This window comes from Nerophis ophidion, linkage group LG16 (genome assembly GCF_033978795.1).
Source record: "Nerophis ophidion isolate RoL-2023_Sa linkage group LG16, RoL_Noph_v1.0, whole genome shotgun sequence".
In the NCBI taxonomy this organism is placed as follows: domain Eukaryota; kingdom Metazoa; phylum Chordata; class Actinopteri; order Syngnathiformes; family Syngnathidae; genus Nerophis; species Nerophis ophidion.
Window position 1 is genome coordinate 8,830,246 of NC_084626.1, and position 13,790 is coordinate 8,844,035.

The following is a 13,790-nucleotide window of genomic DNA, read 5'->3' on the forward strand; positions in this document are numbered from 1 at the left end:
AGTGTTCTCCAACCGGTCGAACGCAGCCTAAACACCTCCACAGGGACGCGTTCGGAGGCATTCTGACCAGATGTCCAACCACCTCATCTGGTTCTTCTCAATGTGGGGGAGCAGCGGCTTTGCTCGGAGCTCCTTCTGATTGACAACCTATCTCTTTCCTCCGCCGCCCGACGGAGGAAACTCATTTCGGTCGCTTGTCCCCGTGACCTTGTCCTTTCCGTCCTAACCTAAAGCTCATGACCGTAGGTAAGGATGGGGACGTAGATCAACCACTAACCACTCAGCTGCTTTTTCACCACGAAGGACCGATGCAGGGTCCGCATCACTGCAGACATTGCACCAATCTGCCTGTCGATCTCACAATCTACTCCTCCCATACTCATGAAAAAATCCCAAGATACTTGAACTCCTCCACTTGAGGCAATCTCTCCTCCCCAAACCCGGAGGTAGCACTTTACCCTTTTCCGGGCGACAACCATAACGTCGTACTTGTTGATTTTCATCCTAGTCTCTTCACACACAGCTGTGAAATCATCCAATGAGTGCTACAGACCCCAGTCAGATGAGTACTCTCCACAGGACTTCCCAAGGGACATGGTCGAATGCAGGGGTGTCACTAGGCCTATTTTATTTATTCTTAAGCCCCCCTAAAATATTCTTAAGCCCCTCCCTAAATAATTTCGCGTTATATTTTATTTTATTTTAATCTATTTTCTTTTTTTACAAATACATTCATTTTAAAGTGGCCCGAATAAGAGTTTAAAATAAATAATCATATAACCTGTCATTATTTACTCAGTTTCCCCTCGTAAGGTAGAACGCCCTTTTACTGCGTCCAATCCATTCTACTTGTTCACGTCACTTCCTGTTTGGAGTTCGCGCGCGTCTGACTGTCTAGTTTAACGATCACTTTGTGCATCACCAGCACAACTTCTTTGCTTTTTTTGTACTTTTTTTGTACTTTTTTGGCTTCACTGTGTCACTGTGCCGTGCCATTCTGCTGTCTGTGTCGATCTGTGCTGCGGGCTAGCACACCAAAGCCGGTTAGCATTAGCAGCCTGACATACAGGTGTGGATTCTTCTGTTGCTGGATACTTTGGTATATAGACCATCAGAATGCCTCCACCAAGGAAAAGATTCAACAAACCTGGCCAACGAACTGTAAGATCTTCATCAAACTAAATGGGACGCCGGAGGAAGCAAAAGTCTTGGGAGTGAGAAAAATAGAAGATTTTGATAAGTCTTGACATTGATGCAGTACTTGGTATCAATGTAGCTTTGTGACTTTTACATCATCTCAATGCGACCCACACCAAGAACACACACCACAACAAGTATTGATATGGACATGTTACAGAAGATCCTACAACATCATAACTGGAAATGTAAGAGTATCAAGAGCACGCCACAACAGAGACTGATATGGAGATAGACCCTGATAAGAATTTTTTCTCTGCAATTGTAAAAAACGTTAATAATTTTACCTGTGAACAATATGAAAACAGTGTAAAATCAGAAGATAGTCTGTCAATAATACATTTCAATAGTCCAAGCATGTACACCAACTTTGAGGCTATCAAGGATTACTTGAAGGAATTTACTCATCCATTTACCATTATTGCAATTACTGAAACCTGGTTCAACAATGATAAAGGTATTGATTTTAGTCTGAATGACTATGAATTAAGACACATAAACAGAATAATTAAAATAGGAGGAGGGGTCGCATTGCACATTCATAAATCTGGTACAGTTAAAGTTTTAACAAACATGACAATAGCAGTCATGTTTGTTAAAACATGACTGCAAAGATTATTTGAATGTTTAACAGTGGAAATCCTAAATGACAAAAAGACAAATATCTTCATGGTTCAAGCATTGAAACTTTCAATAAATGGATGGCTAAACTACTGTATTTTCCTCTGTGAACCATAAAACCTGTGGCGATTTTAACATTGATTTGTTGAACTCAACCAAGCAAAAACAAGTTGATGACTTCATTGACACAATGTACAGCTTGTCTCTATATCCAACCATAACCAAATCAAGCAGAATAACAACATATAGTGCTACAACCATCCACAACATTTTTACTAACATTATGGGAAATCAAATCACCAGTGGCTTATTTATATGTGATATCACTGACCATTTACCTGTTTTTACTTTATATGACTGTCATCACAAGAAAACCAAAAACACTATGGCAAACATCTTTAAACCAATAACAACTGAGGAAACAATATGTGCCCTAAACAATAGTTTAGCAGTTCAGGGTTGGACTTCAGTTTACAGAGAACTAAATGTGGACAGGGCTTATTGTCATTTTTTAGACATCTTTACTTCCCTGCATAATAAATACTGCCCTGTGAAAGAATATTTTCTAAAAGGAAAAAATAAAAATAGCCCTTGGATCACAAAAGGTATAATTAATGCCTTTTAAAAAAAAAAAAACAATCTCTACAAACTTTTCATCAAAATAAAAACAAAAGAAGTCGAACAACGATACAAGAAGTCCGAAAATAAATTAAATGATATTATAAGAACAAACAAAAGGTTATATTATAATATATATATATATATATATATATATATATATATATATATATATATATATATATATATATATATTTACATATATATATATGTATATATATATTTATATATATGTATGTATATATGTATATATATATTTATATATATGTATATATATTTATGTATATATATATTTATATATATGTATATATATTTATATATATATATATTTATATATATGTATATATATTTATATATATATATATATATATATATATATATATATATATATATATATATGAAAACAAAAACAATATAAAAGGAACTTGGGATGTTTTGAATGGTCTAATCAAACAAGGATATTCAAAGTTGACTCATCCTGATTACTTTATTGATGAAAACGGTGAGCATTATAATATGAGTAATGTAGTGAATAAATTCAATAGTTTTTGGGGAAATATTGTTCCTAAGTTGGCTGTTGATATCCCAGACAATGGAGTTACAAAATCAACTATTGAACACAATTCTTGGTCATTCTTCCTCTCAGCTACAAATAAGCAGGAAGTGACATTGTAAGTGCTTCACTGACTGCCATGATATCAACATGATATTGCTTCAAAAAGTTTTACTGAATATTGTAAAACCCTTAACTTATATATGTAACCTATCATTCCAGACTGGCCAATTTCCAAGTCAAGTGAAAAGGGCTAAGGTAACTCCGCTCTTCAAAAGTGACAACAAACACGATTTCACCAATAACCGACCAATCTCTCTTTTGGCTCAGTTCTCAAAAATCTTAAAGAAACTATTTAACTCCCATTTTGAATCTTTTCTTGAGAAGCATCATATAATCAATGACGGTCAGTATGGCTTAGGTCCAAATGAACAACCTCAATGGCGATAACTGAAGATATTGAAGAAATGACTAATGCACTGGAGCATCAAAGATATGAAGTCGGTGTCTTTATTGTTTGAAAGAAAGCCTTTGATACCATTAATCATTCAATTCAACTAGATAACATGGAAAGATATGGAATTAGGGGGCTGGCTGGTGACTGGTTAAAAAGTTATTTAACAGGAAGGGTACAGTTTGTAAAAATGGGTCCATTTTTATCTGATACTCTTGGCATTGCTTGTAGTGTCCTCCAAGGGTCCGTGTTGGGGCCCAAACTGTATATATGTATATATTAAGGAAATGTTTAATACATCTAAAGTACTGAAATGTATACTATTTGCAGACGACACAAATATATTCTACAGTAGTGATGAACATAATAAGCTCATAACTACAGTAAACACAGAGCTAAATATAGTAAAGAAATGGATGGACACAAATAAATGATCTTTGAATTTAAATAAAACTAAGATAGTGATGTTTGGAAATCGCAACATAACTATCTGAACAGAAAATATGTATTGATGGTACCCAAATTGAAATCGTAAATGAGAATACATTTTTGGGAGTAATAATTGATAGTAAACTATCATGGAAACCTCATGTCAGACACATTCAAACAAACATCTCCAAAAGCCTCTCAATTACAAACAAAGCAAAACTATACCTCAATGAAAATGGACTCCGTACTCTATACTGCACCTTGGTACCTCCATACCTTACATACTGTGTTGAATACTTCTGTGTACTCTATACTGCACCTTCGAACTGCCATACCTTACATACTGTGTTGAATACTTCTTTGTACTCTATACTGCACCTTCGAACTACCATACCTTACATGCTGTGTTGAAAATTTCTTTGTACTCTATACTGCACCTTCGAACTGCCATACCTTACATACTGTGTTGAATACTTCTTTGTACTCTATACTGCACCTTGGTACTGCCATACCTTACATACTATGTTGAATACTTCTTTGTACTCTAAACCGCACCTTGGTACTGCCCTACCTTACATACTGTATTGAATACTTCTTTGCACTCTATACTGCATCTTGGCACTGCCATACCTTACATACTGTGTTGAAGTATGGGGGAATATTTCATTTACTTAGCACAACACAATTCATCCTCTGATCATATTACAGAAAAGAGCAATGCGGATCATTCACAACGTTATTTCCACATTCGCCCATTCACACACTGATGGCGGGAGCTGCCATGCAAGGCCCTAACCACAACCCATCAGGAGCAAAAGTGAAGTGTCTTGCTCAAGGACACAACGGACATGACAATGATAGCAGAAGACAGGGATTGAACCAAGAACCCTCAAGTTGCTGGCACGGTCAAGCCACCCGGTCCCCATGTTTAGGTAACATATAAATTGCTTTACTAGTAATTAATTACATTTATTAGAGAATGTTTTTAAATCAATTACTTTTTTGGTAAAGTAACAAGTAACTATTATCAATTACTTTTTTAAAGTAATTTTCAGAACACTGTTCGGCACACAGATTCCCCCACAAAAGTTCCTGCAACTCAAAAAGTTCCTATCGGTTTGTCTTTTGCTCAATATGTCAAGTAGTCATTAATTGAATTACACAACAAATAAAAAACAAACATGTTGTTCACCCATTCTTTTTGGGCGGCTATCATGTGTGAATAGAATGTTTTAGAGACTCCCCAACTGTATTCAACCAATACGCGTTCGACAGCACAGCCCACTACTTCAGGTGGTGACTAGAAACCAAATTAGTTCCTGGTGAAGTTCTATTTTTGGTGAAAACAGATGGCCATATTTCATTGACCACGGTAAACTGGAAAGTTTCTGTGAAAGTTCCTGCAGTGGAAAAAAACTTATACAAATATGTTAAGATGGCCCAGTCAAACTCCAGACACAAATTCAAATAAGAATGTGTGTTAATATCTGAAAACTGCTGTTCACAAACACTCTCCACCTAATCTGTCTGAGCTTAAGATGTTTTTACAAATAAGAATAGGCAAAAATGTCAGTCTGTAGAAACTGGTAGGGACATACCCCAAAAGACGTTTCTGGGAAAGTTTTGACCTGGGGGGCAGTGCCGCTTGACACCTTTGCGCACATCACATTTTTCATTTCTAAAATCATGTGTAAATTTCCTTCTACTCCACAGTTGTGTGCATTTTTGGATTTAAAAAAAAAAGAATAGAATTTTATAGTTTTTTTACTGAATGGGACACCCAAAATGTACATGAAAATAAAGAAAGTGTGATTTACAATATTAACTATGAACAATAAAACACTGAATACATATGGGCCGGTATATTTCGGTTGGTAGAGCGGCCGTGCCAGCAACTTGAAGGTTTCAGGTTCAATCCCCGCTTCCGCCATCCTAGTCACTGCCGTTGTGTCCTTGGGCAAGACACTTTACCCACCTGCTCCCAGTGCCACCCACACTGGTTTAAATGTAAAAAATAGATATTGGGTTTCACTATGTAAAGCGCTTTGAGTCACTAGAGAAAAAGCGCTATATAAATATAATTCACTTCAATATCAACAACATATGGACATTGATTCTCTTTTACTTCTCAGACCAGCTCCTCAATAATTGTGTATCTTTTACAACCAAGCAAAATACAAAAAAAACATCAAAACATGAATCCAAAGTGTAATAAACACCTACAATATGATATCACGTCAAACTGTGCTTCCGCATGTGTTTCTAAAACAAGCATTTCGGGTTGGCTGCTCTGAAAAAGAAACCACGCCCACTCTGCTTTCTTCCTCGTTTGAGCTGCTGTGACGTAGATTACCATAATAACTCGTGTAACACTCAAAAGTGCAGATTTCAACCATTTACTCACTTTCTATAGTTAAAGACTTATGGTAATTTGAAAACAGGCGGCTACAGTTTTGATTTTAAAAGTCTAAGAAAAATGACGAACGTCTGGCGGGATTGAAAATGTTAATGGACCGCATGTGGCCCGCAGGCCGTATTTTGCCTAGGTCTGCTCTACCTCATCTGCCTGCTCTGACCACACATTTCTGGTCCATTCTATCACATCGTAAAAAACATTTGTGTTTTGTGGTTGCAAAATGTGGTCAAATTCAAGCCGTATGTGTTACTTTTTGATGCATCAGTCAATAAAACTCAAGGTCCTACTTTGCTGAGTCTTGTGAATAAACTTCGCAATAATGACACAACCTGAAGCCTACTGAATAGGCTGACCATATTCTGAAATCCCAAAAAGAGGACATATAAAAGTGCCAAGGCGGGCAGCACGCCAAGCCCGGGACAAGGTGAAAATTTGCCAATGATACTTGAACTTGCTTTATAAATAATATATGTATTTAAATAAAGCATTGTTTCTCCTTTGTTGACAGCAGTGTTGGCACTAGGAATTTTCAAAATGGGGTCCCATGGACCCCATGAAGTCATAAAAACGGGGTACGGCGTGGCGCAGTTGAAGAGTGGCCGTGCGCAACCCGAGGGTCCCTGGTTCAATCCCCACCTAGTACCAACCTCGTCACGTCCGTTGTGTCCTGAGCAAGACACTTCACCCTTGCTCCTGATGGGTGCTGGTTAGCGCCTTGCATGGCAGCTCCCTCCATCAGTGTGTGAATGTGGGTGTGAATGGGTAAATGTGGAAGTAGTGTCAAAGCGCTTTGAGTACCTTGAAGGTAGAAAAGCGCTATACAAGTACAACCCGTTCATCATTTATTTATTTATAAAAACAACCCATTTATCATTTATTTATTTATAAAAATGGGGTCCCACAATACATTTTTGGGGTCCTACTTTTTTGAAAGCGTTTTGAAAACAAATGATAAACGTATGCATTATTCTATTATATCTTACATTCTATGTTGTGTTTTGGAAAAAAAATGTCAGAAAAAAGGACAAATTGTTATGCATATGTAAATGTATTCAGTTATAAACATTCATTCACTTTCTTCTGTCCTTCGTGGATCTAAACTTTACCCTGCTGGTAGTTTTTTCAATTTTTTTATTTAATAAGTTGTCGGTGTATTCATTTGAGTATAAACGTGTAAAAAGGGTTTTGCTTCAGTCATGAAATGATGATAATGGTGTGCCAGGGCATACACATTTTATGTTTAATGCTTAAATCTCTAAATCAACTTCGGATCTATTATTCATTTCAAAATGTTTTATTTTTTTATGTTTTTTTTTGTTTGTTTGTTTTCCACCCTTTTTTGTCAAGCAAAACTGTTTTTTTATGGCAAACACACAAAACTATGTAAAATCTTCCACCAAAATTATTTTTCAAAGTGGAATATTTGATGTGACGTAATCGGGGTTGGGGTGAAGGGGTAGCGTGTGTGTGTGTATAGTGTAGCGTCCCGGAAGAGCTAGTGCTGCAAAGGATGCGGGGTATTTGTTGTTTTGTGTTTATGTTGTGTTACGGTGCGGATGTTCTCCCGAAATGTGTTTGTCATTCTTTTTTGGTGTGGGTTCACAGTGTGGCGCATATTTGTAACAGTGTTAAAGTTATTTATTTGGCCACCCTCAGTGTGACCTTTATGGCTGTTGAACAAATATGCCTTGATTAACAACCAATCCATTAGCTCTTTCTCTCGCTCTCTCTGCCCCCCCCCTTCACTATTTCCGCTGCTTGCACGCACCTTTACAATTTGTTTTGTTGTGTTCAACCCCTTTTTAATCCTGTACTTACATTCAAAATACACACAACACTGACTCAAAACGCCGGACATTTGAGGCATTTAAGAAACCCAGCCCGGACAGGCCCGTAAAACAGAACATGTCCAGGGAAAAGAGGACGTATGGTCAGTCTACTACTGAAGAAACTAATAGCTACCTGACACAGTAGTGCTGTCATTGTGAAGTCAAATTGTTCACTTTCAAAGGCCAAACGGCGTGAAAACTGCTATAGACCTGCTTTACATGCTGCTCTTTCGCCCCGAGCAGAACACATTTGTCAAAGAATGTTGCTGCAAAAGCAGAGCATTTGGCCTCTCCTCTTCCTATGAAACACTTGTGAATTATTAAATCCGCCTAAAAGTAATTCCAATCCAGTTCTGTCTGTGGTAAAATGGCTTCTGAATCCAGCTGAAGACATTAATCCTTAGCACACCCTATTGCAAAATACCTTTACGTTGATTTTATGCATAATATTATACTCATTTGAGGGTCATAGTGGCTTAATGAAAAAATTCTCCACTCAAGACTTGATACACTAGTTCAGTGGTTCTCAAATGGGGGTACGCGTACCCGTGGGGGTACTTGAAGGTATGCCAAGGGGTACGTGAGATTTTTTTTAAATATTCTAAAAATAGCAACAACTAAAAAATCCTTTATAAATATATTTATTGAATAATAGTTCAACAAAATATGAATGTAAGTTCTTAAACTGTGAAAAAAAAATAGGACATGTTCCATAAATACTGATGTGAAAGATTTATTTTTTGGTGAAGAAATGTTTAGAATTAAGTTCATGAATCCAGAAGGATCTTTATTATAATCCCCAAACAGTGCACTTTAAGTTGATGATTACTTCTAGGTGTAGAAATCATCGGTATTTATAATTGAATCACATGTTTATTTTTCAACTACTTTTTAGTTGTTATTATATTTTTTTTCCAAATAGTTCAAGAAAGACCACTACAAATGAGCAATATTTTGCACTGTTATACAATTTAATAAATCAGAAACTGATGACATAGTGCTGTATTTTACTTCTTTTTCTCTTTTTTTCAACCAAAAATACTTCGCTCTGATTAGGGGGTACTTGAAATAAAAAAATGTTCACAGAGGGTACATCACTGAAAAAAAGGTTGAGAACAACTGCACTAGTTGACGCTTTATTTGGAACACATTGTTTTCATGGTGGTTGGTGCATGTGCCTCACAATTTGAAGGTCCTGGGTTGAATCCTGGGCTCAGGATCTTTCTATGTGGAGTTTGCATCTTCTCCCCGTGACTGCGTGGGTTCCCTCCAGGTACTCCAGCTTCCTCCCACTTCCAAAGACATGCACCTGGGGATAGGTTGATTGGCAACACTAAATTGGCCCTAGTGTGGGAATATGAGTGTGAAATAGTGACGTGCGGTGAACTATACACCAGGTGAGGCATAGATACTTTTGGAGGTTTTTTTTCTTCCTTTTTTTTTTATTGAAATTTATATGAACAGATGTAACCATTGTTGATTTAAGTTGCACATTAGAATAACAGGAAAACGAAGGGAGTAATTTGCTTTCATAAAAACGTTATCATAATGATATTATGGTTTGACAAATTGGTCCAAAAAGTATTTGACAAAGTTGTTATTAAATAACTTTTGGTCCCATTTTCTTTTAACAAAATAAATAAAGTATTGTGAGTGAATCTCACCTTTCTGTATTTGTACCTGAAGCAGCAATAACACTCATAAACGCTGGGTTACTCTCATAAAAATGCCATGTTTGTTATACAGTTTAAAAAAGAAAAGAAAAAAGCCTGGCTTCTGCGAGTCAGATTACTGCTGAGGCATTGAACAATATATCGCCCCCTACTTTGAGGCAGAGGTACTTGCTGCCTCTTGGCCTGCCTTTTCCCCGTGACATCAAGCAAGCGCCCACTCTCACGCACACGCTCTATACACTGTGTGTGTAGCCGTGGAGGCACCACCTGTGTCTGCCTCACTTCTGGTCTGCTGGGTTATTTTGATCAGGAAACACAGAATTTCCGCGATTTTGACCATGAAAATTATCCAAATATACAGAAACCACACCAAAATCACATAAAAAGCATAAACCAAAAGAGAAATATTCAAACTTATTTTATTACTCTGTTTTTTGAACATGGTGGCAAGGTCAGGCTCTGCCTTACTTGCCTCCCCTGACAGCACGTCACTGGTGTGAATGTTGTCTGTCTATCTGTGTTGGCCCTGTGAGGAGGTGGCGACTTGTCCAGGGTATACAATGCCTTCCCCCCGAATGCAGCTGAGATGTGCTCCAGGACCCTCCGCGACCCCGAATGTGACAAGCGGTAGAAATGGATGGATTAATGTTTTATATGTCCATTGTTTTGTCCTTCAAACACTTTTGTCAGTCTCAAGTCTCCTTCAACAGTTTGTTTCCAAATACCATTGCTTCCAATGCTGTACACACACTAACAACATGGTGTTGGTTTTGCTAATAAGTGCATTTGTACCTCTGTTTGCAGGTGCAGACCACCACCATGTGTATCTCAGTCAGTCTGAGCGGGTCAGTCGTCCTGGGCTGTCTGTTTGCTCCTAAGGTCCACATCATCCTGTTCCAGCCACAGAAGAACGTCAGCACTCTCAGGGTGGCCACCACCCGCTTCAGCGTCACCACCGGCCCGGCCTCCAGTTTCTCTCAAGGTACAAGTGGCATATTTGTTAGAGCAGTATTTTTCAACCTTTTTTGAGCCGAGGCACATTTATTTCATAAAAATAAAATACAGAGGCACACCACCAGCAGAAAAGGTTCAAATATGAAACTCCACCAGGTTTTCGTGCCTTAGTTTGAGTTTTTTGTTGTTTCCTGTGTGGAGTCTTGCGCTGTTATTTTGGTGACCCTTCCTGTTTTGTTGGTGTTCTCCTGTAGCAGCTTCACGCCTTCCTTTGAGTGCTATTGCCCGCACCTGCTTTGTTTTAGCAATCAAGTTGTGCGTGCGCTTCCTTCTTTGTGGGTACATTGTTGATAGTCATGTACCAACGTGCTTTGTGAACACCGTCTTTGCTCCACACGCTGTAAGTTTTTGCTGTTGTCCAGCATTCTTTTTTTGTTGACTTTGTATCCAGTTCAGTTTTACTTTAGTTTTGCTTAGCCATCCCTATGCTTCTGTGCCTTTTCCTAGCGGGACTTGCCTTTTGTTGATTTTTGGTTTAAGCGTTGCATACCTTTTTACCTCCACACTGTCTCCCTCTGTGCTCTGCATATTGGGATCACGACAAACCATCCTCGACGCATTCCGACTTCTATAAAGCTACCACCCACTGATATGGAGTATCACAAGATTAACCTGCCAATATCTACACAGCACAGGCACTAGACAACGTCACATTATGATTATTGATTTGCAAAAAAATTTTTTTAGACCAATTAGGTGAAGTGGTGTAATATCTCACGGCACACGAGTGTGTTGCGTCACAGTGGTTGAAAATCACTATGTTAGAGGACAGCCCCATTGTGTGTCTACATACTGTACTTCAGGGCTATTCTACTAAACAGTTCAAAAGGCCACATTTGCGGAAAGCTACAGATCGGGGTGCCGGATTTCTCCCTTCACTATTGTTCTAATTCTGTACACTCCTGGGAACCAGCATCCTTTGCAGTGGACATTTGATTTTTGTCTCTCTATTTTACTTTTGTTTTTGTTTTTAAATAAGCCTGTTTATACAACAGAAGTGCTCTGCAGTTTTTAAGGACCTACTACCAAAAAGGTATTTTAGGAAACTGCTGCAAAGATATTAGTCTCTTTAGTCTCTTCCAAGCTTTTTGAACTGAACTCACGAGCTGTTCTAGTGTCATTCCCAAGCCGGATTTGGCTGCCATTTGAATAGCTCTGCTGTACATATACACAGTGATAAGAGTTTAATTTGTTCCTTGACGCAGTTTGTACCTTGAACAGTTCATATTGGGTAACAGTGTTTCCCATTAAAATGAATTGAAGTCAATTTAAAATGAAACTGCACAATTTTAATATGTGACATGCCTTTTGAAAATATAATAAATACTTTTAGGTACAAACTATCGTTTAAAACAATACAGTAGAAAGTATTACAAACAGCTACAATTATACACAAAGCAAACTATAACCAGCTACCCAAGAAGATACAACAATTCTTCTCAACAAAAGAGGAGAAATATAATCTGACAAAAATGTAATTTAAAACATTTGTACGCACCTACAACACTTAAGACCTTCAGTTTATCTGTCTGTGGAATTAAATTATGGAATGGATTAAGCAAAGCAATCAATACACAAATATGATCCACTTCAAGAAACTCTTCAAACTTAAAGTGTTTACAAAGTACAAAGAAGAAGAATCATGATAAACATTCTGAATTTATTCATCCATCCATTCTTTCATTCTCAAAATAACCTTACTTATCTCAACGTATGGAATATAACTTACTTCACCAATTATTTTTTAATGTATTTTTATTGTGATACTTATGGAGTATTTTGTGAATACATTGAGAACAGGAAGTGAACAAAAGTTTTAGCAACTGTTATGTAAAAGAAAAGGGGTAGGATTTAATAAGCTCTGCTTTTTCCTACTCCTTTTCGAACATATTGAAAAGAGAAACTGGAAATTGTGATGTATCATGTGTATGTTTGCATGTTCGAAATAAACTCAAACTCAAACTGTCGTAGTTTTATGAAGTAATGTAGTAACAATGTACAACATTTACCTTGAAGAGTGGACTTCTCTGAAAGCGATTTTCCGTCAAACAAACCATCAGCAGCATTTCCACATTTTCATGGATAAATGTCCGCCGTTACGCTATAAATCTAACATCCTTGGCTGGCATTATCGTCGCATTCTGTTTCTGTATGGTGCAGGCTAGCAGTACTACGCTCCTCCAAGTCGACTACACACTCTGTCATATTTTTGACAATTTATTTCCTTAGTTCAATGAAGATTATCCACTTCTTCTTCTCAGCAGTGTCCTTCACGCTCACTTTCTTTCTTGCCGTGGTTGAAAAAAACTTAAGTCATGTCGACCTTTAGCTATAAGCCATTGCTCGTGAAGTGAATTAATTAACTAATATTATGTTTTTGTATGGTAAATATTTATATTCACTTTGGATGGAGAAAGCGAACCACCAAGTTTAAGTAAATAATGGTTGAGCTCATGATAAAATTAAGGAGCCTTAGTTGGACATTCGCATATGGACTGGAATTAGCTCTCTCACAAAAATAAGTAATAAAACCAGGCTTCGGAATGCAAAAGTTATAGCTATATCCTGGAGGAGAGATTCCATGCTTATCTTAGCGTAAACCTATAAGTTAGGGTATACATCTGTTGTCTTCCCAGTCACTGACACACAAACATCTCCTCACATGGTCAGGTTGTACTCTCCTGAATTAGCACACACCCAGACAGAAAAAGAAGGAATATAAGACTGATGGTTTGGCTTCTCCAAGTTAGGACTGCCTTATTTTCTTGACCAGACCTCCTCCAGGAACTGCAGTCCTGTATAATGATGCTTGCTTGTAATAAAGCAACGTTTGGTTCAGTAAAGCATCTCAGACGTATCTTTTGATCCAGCCGCACTACCGTGTCAACCCTTCTGTCCGGACGAGGATGATAAGACCAGAAATATACATCACTAGCGGGTAAAACCAGATTTTTGGGTTGGATGTTACGGGGTTCACTAGAGCATT

The 13,790-nt window shown here is 37.7% G+C and overlaps 1 protein-coding gene across 1 annotated transcript in view; it reads left to right on the plus strand.

The window, feature by feature from the left end:
* The window catches only part of grm2a (glutamate receptor, metabotropic 2a), a 133,753-nt gene that overhangs the window by 119,409 nt on the left and 554 nt on the right, over positions 1 to 13,790 (plus strand). The window contains exon 5 of the mRNA XM_061922690.1: positions 10,595 to 10,772. Coding sequence (XP_061778674.1) covers positions 10,595 to 10,772 — 178 coding nt within the window. The remainder of the gene's footprint in view (positions 1 to 10,594; positions 10,773 to 13,790) is intronic.